This window comes from Chenopodium album, chromosome 4 (assembly GCF_948465745.1).
Source record: "Chenopodium album chromosome 4, dcCheAlbu1.1, whole genome shotgun sequence".
NCBI classification, from domain to species: Eukaryota; Viridiplantae; Streptophyta; class Magnoliopsida; order Caryophyllales; family Amaranthaceae; genus Chenopodium; species Chenopodium album.
Genome location: NC_137837.1, coordinates 51,369,918 through 51,396,308, shown reverse-complemented (window position 1 = coordinate 51,396,308; position 26,391 = coordinate 51,369,918). Strand labels below are relative to the sequence as shown.

Genomic DNA, 26,391 nt, shown 5'->3' with positions numbered 1-26,391 from the left:
TTTCCCTTTGGACGCCACCGTATTTTAGTGTATGATCACAGTGGGGTTCAAGCTAGGGGTTAACGCTTGAAATATTCCCTACATAAGTAAGTCAAGTTTTAAAAAAAAATAGATTCTGCCAAAGCTAAAAATATTGTCACTACAAATCCCAAGCCTCTTGCTCCAATTACGAATTTAGATAATTTAAAAGAAGCCACTCAATTTTTTGCTATCAAAAATAAACTAGGAAAAGAAAATAATAGTATGGATTTTGTGAGGACTGCTTCACAGAAGAACAAAGAGGGTGCAACAGAAGAAGTAGAGGTTGTGTTACAAGATGAACCATCGAAGGAACTCACCCATGTTTCCCCCACCATCGGATGTTGTTCAGTTGATGATTTCGACGGACAAAACTCTTTGCGTGGGTCAACCTATGGAGATACCATATTTGGGCATAGCCGACCCCCTGACGAATGTCTTGGTGGTGAGAATGGAGTCATGGATGGAGCCGATTCCGGAGCCAATGGAGCTAGTGGTAACTTTGATGATACCCAATGAAACAAGCCGTCTGATGAAACTAATCTCGGGTGCTTATGTAAGTTCTTTACCTTCTATGCCTCTTTTAATGGAAGATACTATACCTAATTTAGCTCCAAATTCCCAATCAATTTCATGCTTGGTATGGAATGTTCAAGGGGCAGGAAGTCGTGCTTTCATAAGTGCACTAAGGGAAGTAGTTAAGAATCATAAACCAAGTGTCCTTACTCTAGTTGAAACTCATATGGGAGGTGATCAAGCTGAACGTATCTCTCGTATTCTTGGTTATACGGGTCATACAAGGGTAGATGCTCAAGGTTTTAGTGGTGGTATTTGGGTATATTGGAAACCGGACTTAGTTACAGTGGAACCAATATACCAACATAATCAATATATAACTATGAATATTAGAAGGGTGGGTGAGGAGCCGTGGTATTTCACTGCGGTGTATGCAAGCTCGGACCCGGTTAAAAGAACTGATGTGTGGAATGAACTTAAAGAGTTTGCTAGAACTCATAATAAACCTTGGTTGGTAGCAGGAGACTTCAATGAAACGAGGTTTACTCACGAGCGTAGTTCTAGTTGTCAAGAGACTACGCGTCACACTGCTAAGTTTAATGAATGGGTGGAAAGTATGGACCTCCTTGAAATAGAATTTTGTGGACCAAAGCACACGTGGTCGAGAGGTAATACCATAGAGACTCGCATCAGTGCGCGTCTGGATAGAGCCCTGTGTAACTCAGAGTGGAGCCTCAGGTTTGCTAACGCGGCTGCTAAAAACCTCCCAGCCGTACAGTCGAACCATTGTCCGATTTTGATAGCACCAAATGGTTTTGCTCCTATTGCTTCAATCAATAAACCCTTCAAGTTTCAGGCTGCCTGGATAACCCATGACAACTTCCGTGTTTTTCTGGAGAGTAAATGGGATAAATCGAGTCCCTTAGTACCACTATTGAACAAAGTTGGAAATGATATGCAAGAGTGGAATAGAGAAGTATTCCACAATATTTTTAAGAAAAAGAGAAATTTGCTTGCTCGAATCACAGGGGTCCAAAAATCATTAGCAGAGCAAAGATCGAGAGACCTCATTAAGCTTGAGTCAAAACTTCGTAAAGAACTTGATGAGGTACTTGAACAAGAAGAACTTCTTTGGTATCAAAGATCAAGAATCGAATGGATTCGTGATGGGGATCGTAATACATCGTTCTTTCACCTTAGCACCATTTCTAGACGTTGGAGGAACAACATTACTGCCATTAAAGATATTAATAGTGGTGAATGGCTGTTCGAGAAGGATAAAATCGAACAACACATAGTCTCATATTTCCAGAACCTGTATACAGCAGAAGAACAGCAAGCTCTCGGCCCTTTGCCAACTAGAATTTTTCCGGACTTTACTCAGAGGGACTGGAACTGCTTATCGAAACCCTTTGCAAAGTGTGAGGTTGAAAGGGTTGTTTTGAAATGGGCTCGATGAAAGCTCCGGGTCCGGACGGTTTTCAGGCTTTATTTTTTCAGAAGAACTGGGATTTAGTAGCTGAGAATGTGTATAAAATTGCTCTTGATGCATTGAATGGGAAAGGTTTGCCGGAAAATCTAAATGAGACATTTATTGTTCTTATCCCTAAAGTTGATACTCCAGAGTTTGCAACGCAATTTCGACCCATTAGCCTTTGTAATGTAGCGTACAAAATTATTACAAAGGCTATAGTCAACAGGATCAAGCCTATGATGCCACACTTAACTTCTTGAACTCAGACTAGTTTTGTGTCGGGACGACAAATTACTGATAATATTGTCATTGTACAAGAGGTCATTCATACAATGAGGCAGAAAAAAGGAGGTAAAGGTATTATGGCAATCAAGATTGATTTTGAAAAAGCATATGATCGTTTAAGTTGGGACTTTATTAGAGATACTCTGTATGAGATTCACTTTCCCCCTTTGATGACTGAACTTATAATGGAATGCATTACGACTTCTTCTATGAAAGTCTTATGGAATGGGGAACCGACTCCAGCTTTTAAACCGGGACGTGGTATTAGGTAAGGTGACCCTCTCTCACCATATATTTTTGTGCTATGCATGGAAAGATTAAATAAAATAATTGAGGAATCAATTCTTGCGGATAGATGGAAGCCTATTTGTGCTAGTAGAAACGGTCCAAAGCTCTCTAATCTTTGTTTTGCTGACGATATAATTTTATTCGCGGAGGCAAATGTGGAGCAAGCGATTGTAATACAAGAGTGTTTGGCTAGATTTTGTAGTGCATCGGGTCAAAAGGTTAGCTATCCAAAATCAAGAGTATATTTTTCTCAAAATATGCATTTAGAGAAAATTGCTGAAATCTGCCATGCCTTGGGTATTGATGAGACGGATGACTTGGGTATGTATCATGGTATGCCCACTCTTACTAATAGAGTGACTCGGGATACATTTGCCTATTTGTGTGAGAAAATAAACCGTAGGCTTGCAGGGTGGAAATCGAAATATATCTCTCTGGCTGGAAGAATAACTCTAGCAAAAACAACTTTGACGACTATGAGTTCGTATGCAATGCAAACTACCAAGATTTCAAATTCAATTTGTGACAACATTGATAGAAAAATCCGTAGATTTATCTAGGGTGGAGATGAGGAACACAGGAAAATTCATCTGATTTCGTGGGAATTTCTACAAAAATCAATGAAGCAGGGTGGCTTGGGGATAAGGTCGGCTAGGCAAACAAATGCGGCTTTTCTAACCAAATTAGGATGGAGAGTTCTGACTGAACCAAATGCACTTTGGGCCCGTGAGATACGTGCAAAATATTGTAAAGGCTGATGTGACATCGATATGTTTGAGCCTAAGTCAAATATGTCGAATGTGTGGCGTGGCATCACCGAAAATTCAACTTTTATTTCGGCAGGGTCGAGGGTGGCTATAGGAAATGGAGCTTCGACACTCTTTTGGGATCACAATTGGGCTATGCCCAAGCCTTTGCGTGCAGCTGCTTTATTGGATATACCTGACCATCTAGATGGCGCAACTGTGGAAGAAATGTGGGATGAAGAAAATGGGTGGAAGTGGGATGCATTCGCTGACTTGCTACCTCCGGATATTATTAGACTAATCGAAGCTCATGCTCTGCGAAAGGACCATGATATGTGTGATTTATTGTACTGGGGTGGTGGTTCGAAAGGAAAATTCACCATCAAATCGGCTATGAGAATCATCAAACGTGAGGATGTCTTAGGTGATGACAGTTCGTGGAACTTAATTTGGAAACTAAAGGTGCAGCAACGAGTTAAAGTATTCCTTTGGTTGGCTATGCACGATCGTTTAATGACAAATGCTAATAGACTCAAGCGTAACCTCACCAATTCACCTTGGTGCAAAACTTGCTCTAACTTTGAAGAAACCACTCTTCATGTGCTTCGTGATTGTCAGGCTGCCAAGGAAGTGTGGCGTCAAGTTGGAGGCCCAGCCGCAAGTCCTACTTTTTACCAAGACTCATTGCAACAATGGATTGGAAAGAACATTAAGCATCAAGTTCGAAGTAATCTCTCAACATAAATTTGGCCAACATACTTTGCAATAACATTATGGTGGATTTGGAGGTGGAGAAATAATGTGGTATTTGATAGGACACAGGATATTCCCTTTGATATAAATCAATTCCTCCTCGCAAGATTTGAAGAGGTATGGCGTATTTTAGGGGAGGATAACCACTCAAACTCCCAATATCATAGAACAAGGAATGAAATTCTAGTTCGATGGATTGCTCCCCCTATCGGCTGGCTGGCATTAAATACAGATGGAGCTGCAAAGGGAGCTCCAGGTCCAGCTGGAAGTGGTGGATTAATCCGTGATTATACTGGAAGGATTCTCCATGCTTTTGCTTTGAAAGTTGGTCATTGTGATACATTCATGGCTGAATTGATCTGAAGGCTGTGGAATATGGCATTGAACTGGCAAAGAGAATGTGTGCTGCGAAGCTCCAAATACAGGTTGATAGCCAATTAGTTGCTGCAGCTCTAAGGAATGAAGAGGTTACTAGAGGTCAAGGCTATAACATCATAAGACACTGTAAGCAATTGATCGAAGATACCAACTGGCAAGTGGAAGTTATTCATATTTATCGAGAAGCAAATAGAGCCGCGGACTGGCTAGCAAATCAAGGGGTCACCCAGAACAACAATATTGAGTTGATTCAATTCCCTCCTATCGAGTTAGGACGTATTATTCACGATGATATTGTTGGTGTGGCCTTGCCACGTTTAATTCCTGCTTAGTTTGTATTTTTTCTTTCCGGGGCTTTGCCCCTCATTTGCAGCAAAAAAAAAAAAAAAAAAAAAAAAAAAAAACACTTAACATCATTTTTTTTTGCTCAATTTATCAATTATGAGAAATCATTACTCCGTACTTGTTCAGTTTTTCTTAAATTATTTATATTACGAACATATAAGAATAAGAATACAAGTTTAACTTAGAAAAAAAAAGGGAATACAAGTTTAATTACTAAAACCGTACATCTCACGGAACTAATGTAGCAAATTACATACATGGAAAACCACAATTGGCAATGTTCAATAAACATTATTTATTTATCAAAAATTTTTGTATACACCTTGTTTACACTAATTTTACTATACATCGAGCAGTATAAGGGTAACTTTTACCTAATTTTAGGGTAACTTTTTGCCTTTTATGGGTAACTTTTAACATAATACAATTTTTATATAAATAGACAATAAGAAAAGTTTTATAATGGTAATTTAATTACATTTAATCACAAATGATTGATTTTTAGTCATTTAAAATGTGATTCTTTACTAATAATTTTTATTTGTATTGAATTACTTTTATGCATATTAGGGTAACTTTTATTTATTTTAGGGGTAACTTTTGATCAATCTAGTCTATCTTTATAGTGGATGTACAATAATTATTGTACACCCGATTTTTTTTGTAAAGTTTGTATTTACTTATTTTTATAGTAATGAATAAATAAGTTTTGTTTTAAAAAAAATTCCATGACGTGTTAGATTATTTGGTACTCCGTAGATCGACGCTCCTCTCTTTGCACCCCCGCTTCCCACTGGTCTCCTGTCTTCTTTTTTGGTTTTTGAGAGATCGCCGGTCTCCTTCACGAAAACCAAACCTCATCATTTTACACACCAAAAAAAAAAAAAACAAAAAACCCAAAAGAATTAATCAAACACAAATTCTATCATATAATTCTAACTATTTATTTACAATAATAATTAAATTGAATTTTTATAACACCACTTCTTTGATATATATTTTTTTTCTCTCTCTGATATCCATTATAGATTTTTTGTTCAATTCTTCGAACTTTAAAAAGCTGATATGTTGGGATTTGGGTTTGTTCAATACTATACATACGAATTGATATTGAGAAGAAGACGGCTTCCGAGGTACGCTTCTTCATTGTCGAGTGCCCTAATTTTGTATAAAGTAGCGTTTTTAAAAAAAAAAAAAATAAATTCAAATTGATGATTGTTGGAATAAATTTGGTTAATGGGTTGATTCATAACCAGAGATTTGATTCTGGGTTGCTTAATTTTTGAGCTGGGGCTTGACATTTTTTTTTTTTCTGGTTTCAATTTGATCAGGTTATATGTTTTGAACGATGAATCAAAGTATGTTTAGAGTGCTGCTGTTGCTTTTGTAAATACTATTGATTTTTATTTAAGAATTGGCGTTTTTTGTTGTTATGATTATTGTGATTATATGGGTTTTTTAGCCTGAATTGTTGGTGTGAAGAGGGGTTGTTTTGTTGTATACTGGAATCGAGGCTGTAGAAGGTTGGGGTTTTGAGGTTGTGTATTAAGGCAGTTTGGGTGTAGTGTGTGTGTGGTTTGTTGAAGATGACGGATGTCCGGCCATTGCAGCAAAAGGCTGAGAGTGCGACTGATGCTCGGGCAAATTTTGAGCGTGGACTAGAGGAGCTTATGCGTGGGCATTTGGATGATTGTATGTCATACGCCACCTGTAGCTCAGCCCGAAATACTGAGGATGAGGATGAGGAGAGTGATCAGCTTGTGCGTAGAAGGCGGAGGTCTGATCTTGAAGGGGATGATCTAGCAGAGTCTTCTGCTGCTAGGAGACGGCACTCAAGAAGGTGGGCTGCTAGGCAAGCACAAGAGATGATTACCACTATTGAGAGGCGGAACCGGGAGTCGGAGTTGATGGCTCTTGCAGGCTTGCATCCTGTTTCCATGCTTGATTATTCTTTTTTGAGGGAATCTCAGTCTCCAAATTCACGCAGGTCGGGAGTGGTGGAAAGGCCAAGTACTCGGGCTTCTGCTATCTTGCAAATGTGGCGAGAATTGGAGGATGATCATGAGTTGAATCGTGCTAGAGAGAGGGTTAGGGAGAGACTGAGGCATCAAAGGAGCATGGATAGCAATACTGATGTCTCAACCATAACAATGTCGGAAAGTAGAGCAGATGAGAATCAGGGTAGTGTGGAGGATGCAAGTGAGAGTGAGCATGATTTTGAGGCTTGGTCTCATGATCAGATGGAGATCCGCAACGCACAAGGGAATACTAATCATTCTAGCAGAGAGCAATCTCCTGATCTTGGTGAAGTGGAGAGGGAAAGGGTGAGACAGATTGTTCGTGGATGGATGGAGAGTGGGATAAGTGAACGCTCTTCGGATGCCACAGGGAGGATTAATAATCCTAGAGGAGAATGGCTTGGTGAGACTGAACGTGAACGGGTGAGGCTTGTGAGAGAGTGGGTGCATACATCAAGTCAGCAAAGAACACGGGGAGGACGTATGGAAGCTCAACTTGTTGGATTAGGAGCCGAAGTCAATCAGGTTCATGGTGGCCTTGTTCGCCAGGAAGAAGGTCAGACAGAGCACATTCGGAGAGATTTGTTGAGATTACGTGGAAGGCAAGCTTTAATAGACCTGCTTATGAGAATAGAACGTGAGAGACAGAGAGAGCTTCAGGGTTTATTAGATCAGCGGGCTGTTACAGATTTTGCTCATCGTAATCGCATTCAGGTCAGTCAGTCAGTCATCGAGCTGTTCTGCTTTCTGTAATGTATATGAAATGAAATCCTAATTGTTTATAAGTAGAGTGCTGTGCCCACGTTTATAATATGTGATGAGGATATAGGGTCAAAATACTAATTATCAGATCAACCAAAATTGAACTAATATTATTCAAGATCATGCTGTTACACATAATGATTTTTCATTTCGTGCTGGACATGGCAGCTTCTATAAACCAGGAAGTGATTTTAGAAAAATGTAGTGCAGTGAATTATGGAGAGTTGGAGACTGATGCTTGTAGGTTTTACAGATATTGTGTTGGATGTAAATTTCTCAAACATGCTAAAATTCAAATTGAATAGTGACTAAGTACTAATTTTTCCTCAGTTGTAGGAGAGGAAGGCTGTTGACAAGGAGAACTGAGATTTATTTATCTTCATCTTACTTGGAATGCTGAAGAGAGAGTTAGAATAGAGATTTGGTTGCTGTAATAAATTGAATTTAGACTTAATTTGAGTTGAAATGTTTATATGTTCTGCAGGCCTAGCTCTACTAAAGAAATGTGACTTAGTCTTTATAACTGGATATATGAGATTTTTCATAGAATAGGCTGTGCAAATCTTTTTCTAAGAAATATACTATATGTGAGTAATCAAACAATAGCTAAAAGGATTAGCAATTATATGAAGAACTATGGTGAATAGTAATAGTGTGTCAAAAGTACAATTGAGAAATTGCAATGTTTTGTTCCATGCTAAAGGCTTTTAAGTTAAGAAAGTCATAAAAATTGGGGATTATAACATGGCAAGAGAGTCTCACTAATGAGCATATTTTTAATTTTTGTCGATAAAGTAACAAATTCAACATCGAGGCTGTTCGGTACTTGGGTATAACTTGGTTTATAGTGAGGAAAATTCCAAGGTTGAAGATGTTTCTGAGTACTTGTAAATGAAGTATGTAAAAATGTTATGAATTCAATATTGTACATCAATAAGCACGCTTCTATTCAAATTTTGATAGTATTATGATATAAACAAGACTTGATGTTTTTTAATTTAGCTTTTCACAATCTTCAACAAAGGTATCTATCTTAAATTCAAAAGCTTCACATGGATTTAGTTTCACTCACCTAACCAATGTACCTAATCTTGAATTAAGTTTTAACTCAATAATCTCTCATTTGTTTTCACTGCCAATATCAATATAATTTCATGGTTTAGGTCACAATTAAACACACGTAATGACTTTTACAATGAATAGTCACAACTCCTAAGGATTTTCTCTATTCTATAATGGAACTCCCAATTAGGCCCCCGTTCACTTCACCTTATTTTTGCTGAATTGAAATTATTTTTACTGCACTGAAATTAATTTTACTGAATTGAAATTATTTGTACTGATTTCCTATTATATTTTATCTTTGAGTTTACTGATTTTTACTGAACTGAAATTATTTTTATTGAACTGAAGTGAAATTATTTTTACTGAAGTGAAATTATTTTAACTAAAGTGAATAGAGCTTTTTTTTTGAGACAAAAAGTGAATAGAGATTTAGTTAAAATGTCAAGATTGCTCTTAAAGAATAGGAAAAATTGTCAAAAATAATACAAACTTTCACCCTTCCGCTAAAAACAAGTTGAACTATCGATTTTTTCTAAATAATACAAACTTTGTGGGGTATTCGCTTTAAATGAGATATTTTACCTACAACCTATATAGCCGGTTAACCCCTTTTTTTTAATTTGAAAAATTCATTTTAAGATTTTAATTAACTGGTAATTAAAACTTTAATTACTTTAGTTTATTAAAAAAAAAACATTAACCTTAATTAATTAACAATAAAATAATTTTACAAACCATTGAAAAAAAATTAATTAAAAAAACCTCACCCCTCACCACTAGCAGACCCTCCTCCCTCACCAACAGCAACCCCTTTCCCCCTACACCCGGCGGCGCCAACCTAGCCACCCTGCCGCGACGGCCCTCGCCACGGACGCCACCTATTCCTACCCCATCGTTGTCCTCCCCTCCCCCGAACCACCAGCAACAAAATCGCCTCCTTCCCCACGAAAAAACCACGAAACTGTCCTGCTCCCGTCCCTGAAATCCCCAACCGTAGGAAGTTGGAGGAAGTGCGGCAAGCTGCAAAGAAGATTTCGTAGGCGGTGGAGCGGAGGTCGAGGAGAGAGAAGATTACATTGGTTGGGATAGTAGGTGTGGTTGTGGTGGTGGAATGGTTTCGCGTTTGGAATCGGCGAGTGAGCACTTGTCTCGGAAGAAGAGCAATGACGTTGTTGATTGTTAAGAGAGAATGAGTGTGGAGAGAGAAACTTGGAGTCGGGAAGGGAGAGGGAGGAGGTAGGGATATATGCAGGTGTCGGGTCGTCGTCCTGAAGTAATGGGGCGCCGGCAAGGGGTTGCCGGTGCGCAGTAGAGAGTAGAGCGCCGAGAGAAAGGGGTGATAATAATAATTACAATAACAATAACAATAACAATAATTTGATTGAACCCTAAAAAAAAAATTATATCTTTTAAAAATTAAAAATATTAAATAAATTTTTAAAAAAATCAAATTACATTGTCCAACGAATTAAACAAAGACACGTGCCTCATATACCTATTAATCAAGTTTGCAACAGGTTATGACCTGTTTAAAGCGGATGCTCCTTAAAGTTTATATTATGTTGGAAAATTCGAAAGTTCGACTTGTTTTTAGCGGATGGGTGAAAGTTTGTATTATTTTTGACAATTTTTCCTAAAGAATATGGATATAATCTTACAAATTTAAATAAGTTTAATCAACAATATTGCCATGTTATAACTTATTTTTATTGATGTGAACATTTTTTTTTTTTTTTTTTGCTGAAGTTAATTCGTTTTTGCCAAATTTCTTATTTTTATTGAAGTATATATTATATGAATAAAGTGAAGACAATAAAGCCTTAGTATGCTTAAAAATTAGATTTACGAACTTTGTATTTCAAACAACCAACCATACGCATCACATGCATTTAGGGGTAGTTTATAGATTTATAATCATCCATAACTCTCTTAAATGAAAGTAGGAAGGCAACACTAATTCTTGAAATAAATCAGATAAATAGCTCAAACACTTCATATCTTAATAATAATGATTCTTTGAAAATGTGTATGCACAAATTATGTTGGAAGCTTAAGATCCTTTCTTGGAAAAACTAACAATTAAACATTCATAAACAATATAAAAAGATCTTATTTTGAAATCAACTAACCATTTTTTATGCTCTAATGCCCCTAAAATAAATTGAATTATGACAAGTATTGAAATTTTCATTTATTTGGTTACATGTATCTACTCTTGGAAGGAAAATTAAATATATTGATACATATCATGATGTATTGATGTTGATAAATCTTCCAAAAGTTACCTTATATTGCATAGCATCAGCATGGAATGAATGATATGAATTTTGACCCTAAAATAAAAGTAACTGATAACAATAATCTTAATCACTCTTGAAAATAAGATTAATGGTTATGTAATGCCGGGTAAATTCCATAAGGTTGTGTTTGGATTCAATCATTTCATTTGAAATCTAGAATTTCAAATTTGGAATTTGTATTAATGACATTCAATTCCAAATTCTCTGCTTGGAAAAAACTTAGAATTTCAAATTTATCAAAATTCTCTCTTCCTTGCTCTACTCTCCCTGACATTCAAATCCCCCAACTTGTTCATCCAAATCTCATTCCTCCTCATGTTCATCCAAATCCCCAAATTGTTGACCCAATTAGATGAGAAATCGGCATCAATCAACCAAAATCTACGGTCATTATTTAGATTATGACATCAATCAACCCAAATTGTGATTCAAATTAACATATCAATGGTGGTCGGTGGTCAGAAAATTATTATTATTTTTTTTTTTTTTTTTTTTTTTTTTTAAAAAAGAAAACCCTTAGTAACTTTTCGATCGAGGAGAACGCAAACAAGCTACTTTAATGGAGGATAGAATCTTCAGTAATACAGAGTACATCGACGGAGGAGAGAGAGCTAAGAAGTTGCTTCAATGGAGGAGAGAGAAAAAAAATTGGAGAAACCTAAAAAGACCTAGGAGAGAGAAATTGGGGTAATTTTTTTTACCTGTGAGAATTTGAAACGACATCTTATGAGATAGAATTTGCAATTCATTGATTTGGATATAATTATTTCATGGCTTGAATTTGGCCCAAATCAGAATTTCAAATTTTTGTATTACCCAAACAACTCATTTGGCCCAAATCAGAATTTCAAATGAAATCCTTGATACCAAACAGACCATAAAGGAATAAACTCAAAATTTGTAATCTGCACGAAAATTAATTATAATGCAATACAATTTCTTATACATAAACCCTAATAGTAATAAAACCCTAACATGACTTCTATTATATCCTACCGCTCATAAAATACATTAATGATCCTTCCTTATAATAATGCTAATGTTATTTTAACCAACAAGATAAACCAATGCCAATATTTAAAAAGATCAACTTAGTTTTCTCAAACTTCTTCATATCCACATTAACATGATCCTTAGTTTATACTTCCTCCATTCGTTTTTAATTGTGATGTTGGAGTTTTCATGCTTGCCAATGTACATTTTATATCATTAATATATTTTACTATACATTAGTAAAAACTATAAGAATTTAACAAGATCTTACCTGACCTTGTTTTTCCTAACGTAAAATTCATAAAAGGGGTTAAAGTAGCTCGTGTGAATAGTGCAAAATCTCAAACATTGCGATTTAAAAAGAATGAAGGAAGTATATTGTTGTGTGTTCGGGCATCGTCTGGTACATACCTCTTGTCCAGAAACATAGTTGGTGTAGATTCGTTTTTATTTCAAGGAGAATCTGAATATTATGATTAGGTGTAGACTACCTACCCCTTATGCATGTTTTCTTCTTTAACACTGATATGAATGTTACTCAAAGATATCTAAGACTACCACCTTGGACAATGCATGTTTGGAAATGAATGATTGAACTTAATTGTAAATTTTTTCAGAAAAAAATTACTACCTCTGTTTCAAATTATATGCAACGATTAGACATTTTCTACTCACACTTAATGTCATCGTTGCAGATAATTTGATGGGGAGGTAGTAGTTAAGATTCGACAAGATAAGTGAAATTAAATTTTGACAAACTCTCTTATAAATTTTATTATTACATTGAAATTTAGTAGTTGATATAAGCTCAAATAAGTTGAACCAAACAGTGCCTTAGTGATCTTATTTACTTAATGATACACTATGTAGCAGCTCTTGTATGGAGGATGATGCTACCACATCAACAAGTGTATAAAAATATATATTAGCATAATATAGCATGGTTCCTTGTATGAGATGTATCATTAGCATTGTTGAATCTGGAGAGTTAAACTGATTATAAGATCTGCCTCATGGCTTATGTTTATATGTTAATTCCACAAACGCCTGTGTGGGTCTCCTGGCATGTTGACGTAGCCATACCAGTCCACGGGTTTGTAAATACTGTAAAGTTCATCTGTTTTCACCTACACTTCTAGGAGACCGATTTCATTAGATATCCTAATACGAAGTTTGTGGCACCATAAATGAGCTCTTTATTTTTATTTATTTATTTATTTATTTTTTTGTGTTAGAGGGGTTCTATTTCTTTTGATAGTAGGCCTTCCCTTTACCGAGTTGCATAATTTCAACATTTGTGCAGTGTTGTAGATTCCCCATTGCTGCCCATCATGGGAGTCCAGGGACTCTAGGCTGTGTCTTAACTCTTGATGTGGCTGATTGCTCTAAAAGACTTGCTAAGCGTTTATTGTAGAAGTTTTGTAATGAAATTTAAATAAATGGCAAGCTGATGAGGAGCCAAAATATTTCTTGTCTTGTTTATTGTGCTCATTCAGTTAATGTTATCTCTGAATAATAATTGTTCAGGCTGGGGCGGGGGGATGTTAATTGATTGAATGAAAAATGAAATAGAGGTGTAACAAAAAGATGGTCCCTCAGTTACTATCATTTATACTTATGTGTTGGTTTTTGAACCTAAGGTTCAACAATCCTTCTCACCCTTCTTATATTATGGGTATGGCCCCGTTCCATTTCATCCTAATTCTAAATGTATATAGTGTTTGGAAATTCAGAATGTACTTTCAACAATCTTGTATTGTTGTGATAGATGGGTAGGGAAATGACAAATCTAGAGGCTATGTAGTTATGTAACGAGTAACATGGAAAGGGACAAGGAATTGCTCTAAATATATATATAGTTTACTTAGCATTCCCTTTCTCTTTTTCCATTTCAAATAATTGGTTCACCTGAAGTTCTGTAATCTTGATCTCCTCCCCTTTCGATTAGATTTTCGCCTTAATAAGTAGTTATGTCTTGCAAGACAACGGGGATTTCCCTGCAACTTAGTTGGCCTTTATACACCTTGTTATGCTACGTTGAAGTGTGGCACACTTTAGTAAAATTGAAAAAATGCTGGGAAAAAACAGTTGTGTGTCTAGCACTGCCTCGATCATCTGAAAAAATAATAAACATTTTGAAATATTTAACTTTGTAAGATTCACGTTTTGTATTTTAAATCTAGATCTGAAATCTGAAATGTTGCTGAAGAAGTATGATACATTAAGGCTTTCAGTGATTGAAGAGAGATGACTCTTTAGATTGTGCTCTCTCTCCATCTCTGCATCCAATATAGCTGGTGATGGGGCATGATGCAAATTGTAGGGATGGAGTAAAGTTAGAAGATGTTATGACAAAGGAAAGAGTTGCAGGGAGCATGGAAGATGCTATAACATGAATGGAACTAAGAAATGGAGTGTGGCCAATCTAAAAAATCAAGAAGGGATAAATATTATGTCCCCCCCTCCAAAGACACACACACACACATTCCTTTTGTTCTACCCACTTTTTGTTTTGTCAGTGATTGTTATTACCCGTGATTCCTTGACATGGTTCTTTTTCAAGAGGGATCTTGCAGTCAATGCCTGTTACCATCTTGTATTTATAAACGATTTTATAATAGTTTACTTGTATAGTAGCGACATTTTAGGGTTATAAACGATTTTATAATGCTGTGAAGATGTTTATCCAATGTTTGGCAGGCATTTTTGCGAAATTTTTGAATGGTTGAGGTAGAGATACCATTCTGTGTTTCGCAATTTGTTTTGTGCACCACATTTTTTTTGAAGTTTGATAATTCTCCAAGTATGGCAACTTTTTATCTTGATTGATCAAACACTGCAACTTCGCTTCTCAAGGATATTTTTTTTTTTTAAGAAAATTATTAACGTCATTTGTGATTTGTTATTCCAGTCATTGCTCAGAGGTAGATTTTTGAGGACTGAAAGAATTACTGAGGATGAAAGGCCACCTTCAGTTGCTGCAAGTGAATTACTTCAGTTGAGACAACGAAACACTGTTTCTGATTTGAGGTGTGCTAATTTTTTTATTGTTTACATTGTGTTGGTTAGTAAGACGTTATTCTAGGAAGCTATGCATTATCTTATACTCCCTCTGTCCCATATTTAACTGCCTGTTTTTCCTAATTGGGTGTCCCAAAATTAAGCGCCTGTATATACCCCCACTTTATACCTTTTAACATACTAGACTTTCCTATATGCCCTTAAACCCATATGTACTTTACACATGCTTTTCATTATTGTCTCTACTAAAAAACAAGAAATTGTACATGCTTTTTATACCTCATTCATTTGCATTTAAACCCCATTTAAAACCCGTGAAATATGAGAACGAGCACTTCTAAATGGGATGGAGGGACTTATTGAATTTTTGTTAGTTCCTAATATAGTGATTTTTCTCGTGGTCATTATTCATGCTGATGCAAGCTATTATTTATGGAATATCATTAGTTATAATGTGTATGACTGTACAATTATATTAATTTATATATATTCATGTGCAATAATTACTTTAGACTGGCTTTTGCCATAATCTTTTTGTTTATATTTTAAATTGTGAGCTACTGGTGGTAGGGAACTGGGTTGTTGCAAATAAATTTTACTGTGACTTTTACTGTGTACAGGTTTTTTTTGTTTGAAGCTGTATACTGGATTTGATGATCTCACTTTTGTGTGTATCAAATGAATATACCTCTAACATCGCTGTAATTTTGTAATGTTTGCTCTTTTGACACTATTTACAGTTTTACACACTCCTCGTTAATCACGTATAGTGATTTATGCGTTAGGAAAAAAATATAGTTATATAGATTCTTGGTAGATCCTCTCGATATTAATTTAAGATTAACTTTTTATTAATTCTATTGTTATATATAAATAACGTAAGGTTGAATTGGGCTTAGCGTTCATGCCTCCCCATGTTGCAATGTTAGCGTTAACTTTGTATGAATATTTGTATGTTGTTAGACCCAACATCATGTAAATGTATCATATGAAATCGAGGATACCATGATTAGAAATGAGAAATAGAGAGAATCAAAGATGAAAACCAGCATATGTTTAGTGGTCTAACTTATGCAATTAGCCATTAACAAGCTTGTGACCACCATCTCTATGTTGCCTTTATTTTCACAAATAGCAGGGTAGAGCATTCTATATGAGTGAGTTGTTTCCCTTATGTGTAAATATACTAATCGTGAAATTGTTTATACCTCATCAAAGTTATTGATTTCATTGTATCTCACATTTTGAGAAATAAGTGTGTGATTTGATTATTCTTGCATGTGTTGAATCTAAATGAGTGTTATCGGTATTGGATTCAAGGAATGTCTGAAGACTAATAGCCTTCAATACATATCTTATATCTAGACCTAAAGTTAATCTCTTCACCAAAAGAAATAAGGAATTTAACATGATGTCTGTTATACACATGGGTATACCATGCACGTGGTATACCTTTCCAAATGAGCAAATGAGAAAACAATAGCTTTGGGGAGTAAGGAAATCCTAGTTGTATATTGGAATCTATTGGGATTACATCACCCATATTTTAGAAAAATGGAAGTGTGCAATTGGTTGAGTAAAAACTAATGTTAGTGAACATTAGTAAATAAATAAAACCATCAAAGTCATTGAATAACAAATTACTGAAATCAAGTTCGGTGTAGTTTTACGTATTCATAATTCCAGTGGTCCTATTACTACATTTAAAAAAATAACCAAAACCTATTTTATTCATGTTGAATCAGGAAAAATATTCTGTTAAGCTAAACCCCATTAATTGAAAAAAAAGTTCAGGTTAAACAAAACCTGAACTGAATATGGCCTATTATTTAAGCTTTAGTCAGGCAATCATTTGGAGCTGCAAAAACCCCCAACCTTTGCAATTGAGTGATGAGATGGAGAAGTAAGTTGAGAGGGGGAGTCTAGATGATTAGAGAGAATAGGAGGCTATGAGTAAGTGAGAGAGAAATGTTGAATTCTGGATGGGAGGTTGGTGAATCAATATAAAGGGGCAAACCTGCAAAAGAGCCAAACCTTGGTTGATTATCACGGAGGAATTAGTTTTCCTCCCTTTGAGGAGTTTTGATTGATTCTTTTGTTTAGCATGCATGCTCTGCATGTTTATCATTAATTTTGAACTGTTGTCTTTTAATGAGGGATTGATTTTATCCAGGCCCTTGTTTTGTATAATGCAAGCTACACCCGCTTTTGAATGTGTTGTTTACATCTATAAAATCCTGTGTAATCATAAGTATATGGCTGCAGTAGTAGATATACCTTATTACTTATTGACTCTTTGTTTCTCTTTTTCTTTTCCCCCGAATGATAGTTTTTTAAATCTATTTGGTTCAAGACTCCCAATGGATTTCCTGTGTATATCTTTTTGAATGATGTGTGTAGCTAGTCATGCAGTTTAGATTTTAAAATTGTTAATTCAATTCAAAAGTTGGGTGAATGAAGGTGCCTGTTACCTGGATCTTAAATAATTTAATATTTGTGCTCGAAATTTTATGAATGAGTCTTACACTATGCCATTTTCCAGAGAAGGTTTTCGCTCTAGAGAGTCCAGCCTAGAAACTATTGTACATGGTCAAACAATGAGCAACTCTGGGGCCTCATTTGGCGATCCAGGTAGTGATTTTCCAATTGATCAGGAACGACTTGACATTCCAATTGAGGTTCATGGTTTGAATTCGCACCAACTGCAATCTAGGGTTCATGGTGATGGAGTTAGTGAGTTCACAAATAATACCATAATTTTGCCTGATGAAGCTTCTGCTGATCTCTTGGCTGGGGAAGAAAGTGCTATTCATAGGGGGGATTGGCAGGAACAGGTCACAGGAGATGAGCAGAGGAGCTTGCTGCAGTCAAATTCTGCGGTTCTTAATCAATGGAGTGATAACTCGCAGTCAAATATGAATGTTAATTGGCAGGAAACTGCAGGAAATGCTTGGCGGCCGACTGGTGAGGGGAATGATAGTGAAGAAGAGAATAATTTAACTGGTCAACAAATTTGGCCTGACAATGGTTTTAGAGCAACTTTAGGGACTTCGTCTCGAGGGTTTTCTAATCCTCCACGAATTCGACGTGGCATTTCAACTAGACAAGTCAATAGATTTCACCTTCCTGATGATGATAATGTTTACAGCATGGAGCTTCGTGAACTGCTTAGCAGGTATGCATTCTGGTGTATGAATTTATTATGCATACGAGTACTAGTTTTGAAACCTTTATAAGTGTCATACACATTAATATATAATATGTAAATATATGTATGGTTTTTTAGATGTGTAATAACACATGTTTTGACAATTTAATGTTGATTGCACCATTTTGATTTTTGCACTTGCACAAACTTTGATTACATTTTCTTACTAACCTAAAAAAAAATCATTATTCTAAAATATTTCGATTAGTCTCAATGTATGGTTTTAAAATATCAACTTCTAATAATATTTTATTTAAAGAATTCTAATAATAATATGATCAGAGTTATGCGTTAGTAAGCATGAAAGTTATCTTATTGCAATTAAAATAGAGTACATAGCATATATTTCTTCTGTTCTCTTTTAACTGCAATGTGGGAGGGATGCACAATTTTTAAGGAGATTAGATAGATATAAAGTAATACTAAGAGATAAAAAATAAGGGACCCATTCCTGTTTCTTTACACTTTTACTTCATTCCATTTTTGCAATTAATTTTCACTTTTACCTCCAGTACTCACTCACAGGACCTACTTTTGCCACTTGCAACCCCAAAACTTCTCTCTTTTTGCTTTTCTTAATTTTCGTGTAACTAGTTACAATCAAGAACGTTGAGAAACTGAGGTAGTAATAGCATTGATCTCTTTAAATTTGGTTCCTCTTCTTCCAGGAGGAGTGTTTCAACTCTTCTTCATAGTGGATTCCGTGAAAGTCTGGACCAATTGATACAATCTTATGTGCAAAGGCAAGGTCGTGCTCCTATTGATTTGGATCTCCATAGAAATTTGCCCACTTCTGTTACATCACGGCGTGATCTGGAGTCTCAACCAGAGGAATCAAATGCCAGTGATACAGACAATCGAGTGCCTCTTGTTCATCCATCTCCACCTGTACCACCTCCACAGCCCCTCTGGCAACGGACTATTCATCATGCTAACTGGTCTAGGCATAGCATGCATCGTTCAGAGCTGGTAAGCCTATTTGCATTTATAGTATTCAATCTTATGTTCTAGTTAACTTCATAGTCTTGCCATGTGATATGAACTCATTAGGTAAGAAAGGGTTAGTGATACAGATTTTATTTAGTTATTAAGTTCCAAATTTGTCCTTCAATAATGATCAAAGTAACTAGGATAGATTTGAAAGTTTCAGATTACTGTCTACTGAAATAATTTCAGATCAATCCTCAGTGAAGATATTCCGACTCTATAAACTTTGTAACACTCCTGAGTTAAGTAGGAAAACAATTAGCTTCAGTTAAATGTGTGAACCTTATATCTGTTTAGTATACATATTTCGTATAAACTTTAACATCATCAACCAATCAAGGTCACCAATTATGATCAATAAGCTTGTGAACTACCAATGCATAACCCTTTTAATTGTATTTGCTATCCAAGTTTTTCTCATGTATCAAATATAACTCACAAATGAACAATTCAAACGAAAATAACTTGGAACTTTAAAAATCAATGATGCAAACTAAAAAGAGATAACACGAACTTGTTAAATATCCCACTTCAAGAGTGAAGCAAAACTACATTGGATCACAGGAATCCATTAGAGTTTGGAATCTCTTCAGAAAGCAGGATCCAACCTTCTAAAGTTGTACCATCAAAATTTCCATTTGTAGTATGGCCGTCTTCAAGTTTGAATAAGAGGTGAATGATGTTGAGAGATATGGCCTTTAAGATGGCTAGTACTGATGACTTCGGTTATATCTGTCTGATGTTGGCATGCACATTTAGGCCCCGTTTGGTTCGATGTAAAACATTTTCAATGTAAAATTAGTTTTCATGGAAAACATATTTTCAAGGAAAAGCAGAATTGCAATTTAATTTTTATTTGTTTGGTTGCATACAAGAAAAGTTCAAGAAAAATCAAAAATAGGAGTGGGAATGTGAGGATGGATGAGAGGTAAGTAAAAATGAGGTGGGAAGTAAATGTGGCTTCTTTTATTTTGTAAAGTAAGATGTTTCCTATCATTAAGGATGCAATTTTCCACCATTGGAAAAATTATTTTCCACCCCTTTACAAACCAAACCAAAAAAACAAAAAAAGGGAAAATCATTTTCCATGAAACATTTTACATCAAGCCAAACGGGGCCTTACTGTATGATGGGAAGATGAGTACTGTGATCTTTTGTTGATCTTCTAATCTTTTCTGTCATCACCTTTCTTGCTTTTACTTGTAAAGGGCTCATATTCAAACAATCCATCATGATTTTATGATATTGGGTCTGTTCTTTACAATTGTTTCTATAGATGTTTAATTTGATTATCCATTCATTGCTGCCCGTTGACAGGAGTGGGAGATGATGAATGATCTTCGAGCAGATGTTGCTAGGCTTCAGCAAGGTATGAACCACATGCAGAGGATGCTAGAAGCCTGCATGGACATGCAGGTTGAGTTGCAGCGTTCTGTTCGGCAAGAGGTTTCTGCAGCTTTAAATCGATGTACTGGTGGACAAGGTTCTTTTCATTACCCCACTCTTATGTTTTCTTCCTGGTAAAAGTTTGACAAATCCCCTTCCCAAATTACCCCTAAAATATATGAAGTGAAGGGTTAATGAATGAAATATAGCATCTCTTAAGAATTTTTGTTGTTGGCACACCTGGGACTGGAACTGCTTTACACCCTCCTCCTTTCCCCTCCCCTCCAACTGTGCTCAACATTAATTGATTACCTTAGGGTGTATGACAAACGTCTACTGCTAACTTATTTATGGTTCAGGTGCTGAGACCTCAGAGGACGGCTCCAGATGGGGACATGTGAGGAAGGGGACATGTTGTGTTTGTTGTGATAACCATATTGATTCTCTGTTGTACAGGTATGTTGTAATTTTACTCTATATTTTGCTAAATTTAGGTGTGTGTGTTAGTGTTTTTAATGTTTTGAAATAACTTACACTTGAAACATTCCCTTATTTTTTTTTTGTTTTGAAATAATTCAACTTGAAACATTCCCTTATTTTTTTTTGTTTTGAAATAATTCAACTTGAAACATTCCCTTATTCTTTTTTGTTTTGAAATAACTCAACTTGAAACATTCCCTTATTTATATCTCCTCGTGACCTCGTCTCATGGGAACTCTTATATTCTCTCCCCATTACATGTCAACATGGGTCTTGTATATATTTTGTCTTATAGAAGAATGAATTGATTTTTCTATACCTCAAGTCCTCATACAGGCTCTTTTCTATCTCTTTTTATCGTACAACACTCCTATAAATTGAGTACAGTTTGAAATGAATACATGTGGTTGTTTATTCTTTGATATATTTTCCTTTTCACAGATGTGGCCACATGTGCACCTGTTTGAAGTGTGCGAATGAGTTGGTTCGTGGTGGAGGCAAGTGCCCTTTGTGCAGGGCACCCATTGTTGAGGTCATCCGAGCTTATTCGATACTGTAAATAATGAACATTTGTAAGGGAATGAAAAGGAAAACAAGAAAGGGATAAGCCCAAGTGAAGAGAATGAGTGATGAATATTTTATTGATAGCCATTCTTTTGCGTCACCTATTGGATAGAGCTCTCCAAGGCTTTTCCGTCTAGTTGCCTTAGTTCCCCTTATCATATGTGCAGCTTATTATGCGTCGTACAATTGAGTTATTATATGGCATATATCTGATTCTGCATTATTTCCTCAATAAAAACGTGATCAATATTACAGGTGTCAAGTGTAATTGCCAACTAGTTCAGCACCCATATTCGTTTATTAGAAAAGATCCATACAAAACATAATTATTGGAAATAAAAATATATATATATATATATATATATATATATATATATATATATATATATATATATATATAAAACAATATACATGTGATGTACTATAATATGTATCTCAATTCTCAATAAACAAATAAAATGAAATACAAAAATAAATATATCATAAATGTATTCAATAAATATACACAAGTAAAATAAAATGAAATACAAAAATAAATGAGAGATACTAGTTAATTCCCCAGATAAAAAAAAAATAAAATGAAATACAAAAATAAATATATCATAAATGAAATACAAAAATAAATGTATCATAAATGTGTATCTGGGGGTATAATTGTCTTTTCAAATACTAGTGGAGGGGCATATGTGTCTTTTCATGTAATAGTTGAGGGGTACATGTGTAATTTCCTCACCAAACAGTAATAGCAAGTTGCAAACAGTAATTGGACATCTCATCAAAAGTACTGAATAAATGACCCTGCTTTTTCAATATATTTACAAAAATGCCATCAGATTAACAAAAATTTGTTAATCTAGCAGATTAACTTGTATTTTCCCAAAATAAATATATCATAATAACCATTTATTACTTCTTTTTTTAGGCAATAACCAATTGTTCCTTAATTAATTTAGGATAAATATACCGTGCTTGATTAATCCCATCTTTGACTGATATACTTAAATAATCCCAACTAGCGATTATTATGCAATAATCCCAACTTTTACCTCCATTTTGTGGTGAGGGTTACGCTGTGCGACGAGTGACAGCGAGTTAGAGGTATGAGGGTGGCTGTTGGGGACGGTGTTGGTGGTAAACAAGGGAGGGAGTTGTTTTCGGTGGTGCTAGGGAGGTGGAGATAGGGAAGGTTTACCGGTAGCCGGAGTGGGAAATAAAGGTGATTGTTTTTTTTTTTTTTTTTTTTTTTTTTTTTGGGTTATTTCACCAAATGCCACTAAGCATTTTAATAATTCACCAAATGTCATCAAAGTTTTCAAAATTTACCAAATGCCACCGAGTTTAAAAAATTCACCGAGTGCCATTAATGATTAACAGTCGTTAACTCCGTTAGTCATTAGGGTTTAAGCACGACACATGTCCCGATATGATTAGTTCATTTTTAATTATTTATTTAAATTAATAAAATAACATTTTTTTTCTCGATTTTCATGACGAAATTGCTCGGGTAAAGTTTTGGGGGTTATTTTGTTAATTAAAGAGTTCAAATTAAGCTTGGCAAAAAAATAACATAAATGTCCCGTTTTGTGTGTTGAAAAATATTTCGATTAAATAGACATTTTTTAACTATTAAAATTGATAGATTAAGGTTGTGAAGGTTATTTTGACCCTTTGATGGGTTCAAATTAAGCTCAGAATAGGCAAAAAATAACGTTAGTGCTCCGTGTTGTGTGACAAGAAATATCTTGATTAGCGTGTCATTTTTTTAACTGTTTAAATTGTCAAGGTAAGGTTTAGGCGGTCATTTGGTTCCTTTATGGAACCAAAATAAGCTCGGAATTGGCAAAAAAAATAATGTAAATGCCTATTTTGTATGTTAAGATCGTAATTTTTTTTACTATAAAATTGCAAAACGAGGTATTTACGTTATTTTTTTTGCAAAATATCAGCTTAAATTAGATCCGTAAGGGATGAAAATGACCTTTAAAACCTTAACTAGTTTTAGGCATCGTTTGAAGTGCGCCTACGTTAGCATCTTGTTTATATGTTTGGCACTCATAGGAAGTGGGAATTGACATAATAGATTAGAAACAAGGAAAGTAGGGAGCCGCCAACAAGTTTTAAGGAACTTGTAAACTATTCACGGATCATAAAAGGCAACCACGATTAAGGGACAACAAAAGGCAACAACGATTGACCCGTGAAGGTTACACCCCATTCATAATCCATAAGATTACTAACTCCATATGGTTTGGAACCACAAAAGGAGGATCGGGGATGATGGTACGAAGTGAGTCACAGAGTCACATTCGCCCGTATTGGCCTCTACTCGATTCTTATAGTGAAAAGTGATTCCTACGATCTCAAAGGCATGCAAACAAAATATTCAATTTGCTCCAAACTATTCTTATGCTAAATTGGTTTAATATTAATGCAATACATAATTCTAAAATATTAGTGATCACTTGATTAAACAACAATATTAAAAAGGAACCTAAGCCGAATTTCCAAATTATCTTAGGAAAAATTAGAAATAATAATCCCAACTTTGATGAATTTTGCTAGAATAATCCCAACTTTGGATTATTATAGAATAATCCGAACTATGGGGATTCCTCTTTTTCTTCGATCCCTAACCGGTCAATAAAAGTCAATGACCTATTATATCAGGTCACTTGACACATGTCAAGTTCTGATTGGTCCATTTAAAAAAAAAAAAAAACAAAAACAAAAACAAAAAAAAAATCAGAAAAACATCCAGCTACCCCTTCCCCCACCCAGCCACCCTAACCTCCACTACCAAAGCCCAGCGCGCCACTCCTCTAATCCACCTTGACCTCCACCACCTTAACGGCCTATCCCGCGGCGTCTCCCTCATTCCTTGAGTCGCCGTTTTCCCCCTCCCTGAAACCCCACGCAACCAGCAAAATCACCGACCCCACATAACCATCGTAAACCCAAAATCGCATCCCCTAAACCTCTAAATCGCCACCAGTCAAAACCCCCAAAACCCACCAACAAAAACGAAGGTTTCAGGGGTGGGTTAGGTGTGTTAGGGAGTAGGAGACGGGTTTCAAGGGAGTGTGCGAGCGGCGGCGCACAGGTGGTCGGGTTTAGTGGCTGGGGGCAATTGAGAGGAGAGAGAAAAAGAGAAGGCGTTTCGTGCGTGGCTGGGGCAATTGGCCGACGGGAGGTGGGGTAATAGTGGGGGCGATGTTAAGGCAAGGGGAGGGGAAAACCAGCGGAGTTGGGGCGGCTTCCGGCGTCGAGGGGTTGCCGGAGGCCGGAGTTTGGTTGGGATCGCTGATTCGCTGGGTGTTTTTTTTTTATTTATTTTGTTTTTTTTTTTAAGATTTTTTTTTTGTTTTTTTTTTAATTTTTTTTGTTATTAATTTTTTTTTTAACCAATTTACATATGACACGTGTCACTTTTTATTAAAAAAAAATTAACCTATTCAACCGGTCACCAGTTTTTGGGATTGAAGAAAAAGAGGGACCCCTAAAGTTCGGATTATTCCATGATAATCCAAAGTTGGGATTATTCTGACAAAATTCATCAAAGTTGGGATTATTATTTCTAATTTTTCCATTATCTTAGTAGACGTGGTTTTCAATTACATATTCCCTTTAAACATGCAATATGGTGATCAATAAATATAATAATAGAATAAACATTAATATTGGAAGCAATTCAACAATAAATTGTTAGTCAAATCAAATATAAATTAACCTAATCATGGTACTAGCAATATAAAAATAAAATAAGTAATTAATTAATTAATTAATTACTCACATTACAACAATTAAATTGGTACATCATGAATAACTTATTAGTAACTTCAAAAAAATTATAAATCAAATTAAAACAATTAAATTAAATAAAAAGTAGAGTTGATTTGGTCCAAACCCTCAGTCAACTATACCTTTCACGCCTTGGTTTAAGGACGGAACCTCGGGTTAAGTATGCAATCCTTGAAGTGCTTAAGGAAGAAATGACGTAATTAGAAATATAGGTTTAAGGCTTAGAGTATGAGAGAGAGAGAAGATAATAATTTCTGGTGTAGAAGAGAGGAGGAGAGAATCATTTGATGCCTCAAACTGTAGAAAGGAGGGGGGTATTTATAGAGAAAATGAGTAGAGGGAACACACGAAACCCTAAAAAGAATAAAAACCCTAATTTGGGGCACCGTGACACGGTCAGAGGGTGCCGCGGCACAGTATAGATTGCCGTGTCGCGGTGCATTATTTTGCCCTAAAATGATAAAGCACGTGCAGCTGTGTACGCGGAGAGGACACAAAAAAATACCGTGTCACGGCATGTGTACTGTGACACGGCAAAGGATGCCGCGACGCGACAATATCCACCGTGGCGTGGGCAAGCGGTGCCGTATCATGGTGTACATTTTTTTCAAAATTTGCATCCAGGTTCTTAAGCGCGTGGGGAAAGAAACGCAAAAAAGACACGAAAAAGCACCGTGACACCGTGTCACGGTACCAGGCCCCGTGCCACGTCATCATCCCCCGCGACGCGACAATTTAGCTAATGTGCGGTATTTCTAGTTTTTACGCGCTTTTAAAACTATGATTACTTTTGATTCGTAACTCGGAAGAAGGCATATAATATATTATTGGAAATATTATCAAGTCTACTTTCCAACCCAATTAGAATTCGGTCAAAATTATTTGTATAATTGAAGATATGGCTGTTTTAGTGAAAGGGTATTGATTTTGGGCCGAGTTTAGTATTTTGCTCATATCTTCTTCGTTTTAAATTGGAATTGGGCTTATGATATATGGTTAGAAAGCT

At 35.7% G+C, this 26,391-nt stretch overlaps 2 protein-coding genes across 2 annotated transcripts; both read left to right on the top strand.

The window, feature by feature from the left end:
• The first annotated feature begins 243 nt into the window (after nucleotides 1-243).
• Nucleotides 244-1,993, top strand: LOC145627909 (uncharacterized). The gene is made up of 2 exons (XM_081680249.1): nucleotides 244-514; nucleotides 612-1,993. Exons 1-2 carry the CDS (start codon nucleotides 244-246, stop codon nucleotides 1,991-1,993), a joined length of 1,653 nt encoding a protein of 550 aa, XP_081536375.1.
• A 3,575-nt stretch (nucleotides 1,994-5,568) lies between these two features.
• On the top strand, nucleotides 5,569-21,890 carry LOC145629132 (uncharacterized). Its single transcript, XM_081681651.1, has 8 exons — nucleotides 5,569-5,936; nucleotides 6,135-7,535; nucleotides 14,853-14,971; nucleotides 17,505-18,137; nucleotides 18,839-19,139; nucleotides 20,475-20,640; nucleotides 20,903-20,999; nucleotides 21,465-21,890. Exons 2-8 carry the CDS (start codon nucleotides 6,390-6,392, stop codon nucleotides 21,580-21,582), a joined length of 2,580 nt encoding a protein of 859 aa, XP_081537777.1. The 5' UTR covers nucleotides 5,569-5,936; nucleotides 6,135-6,389; the 3' UTR covers nucleotides 21,583-21,890.
• Nucleotides 21,891-26,391: the final 4,501 nt, after the last annotated feature.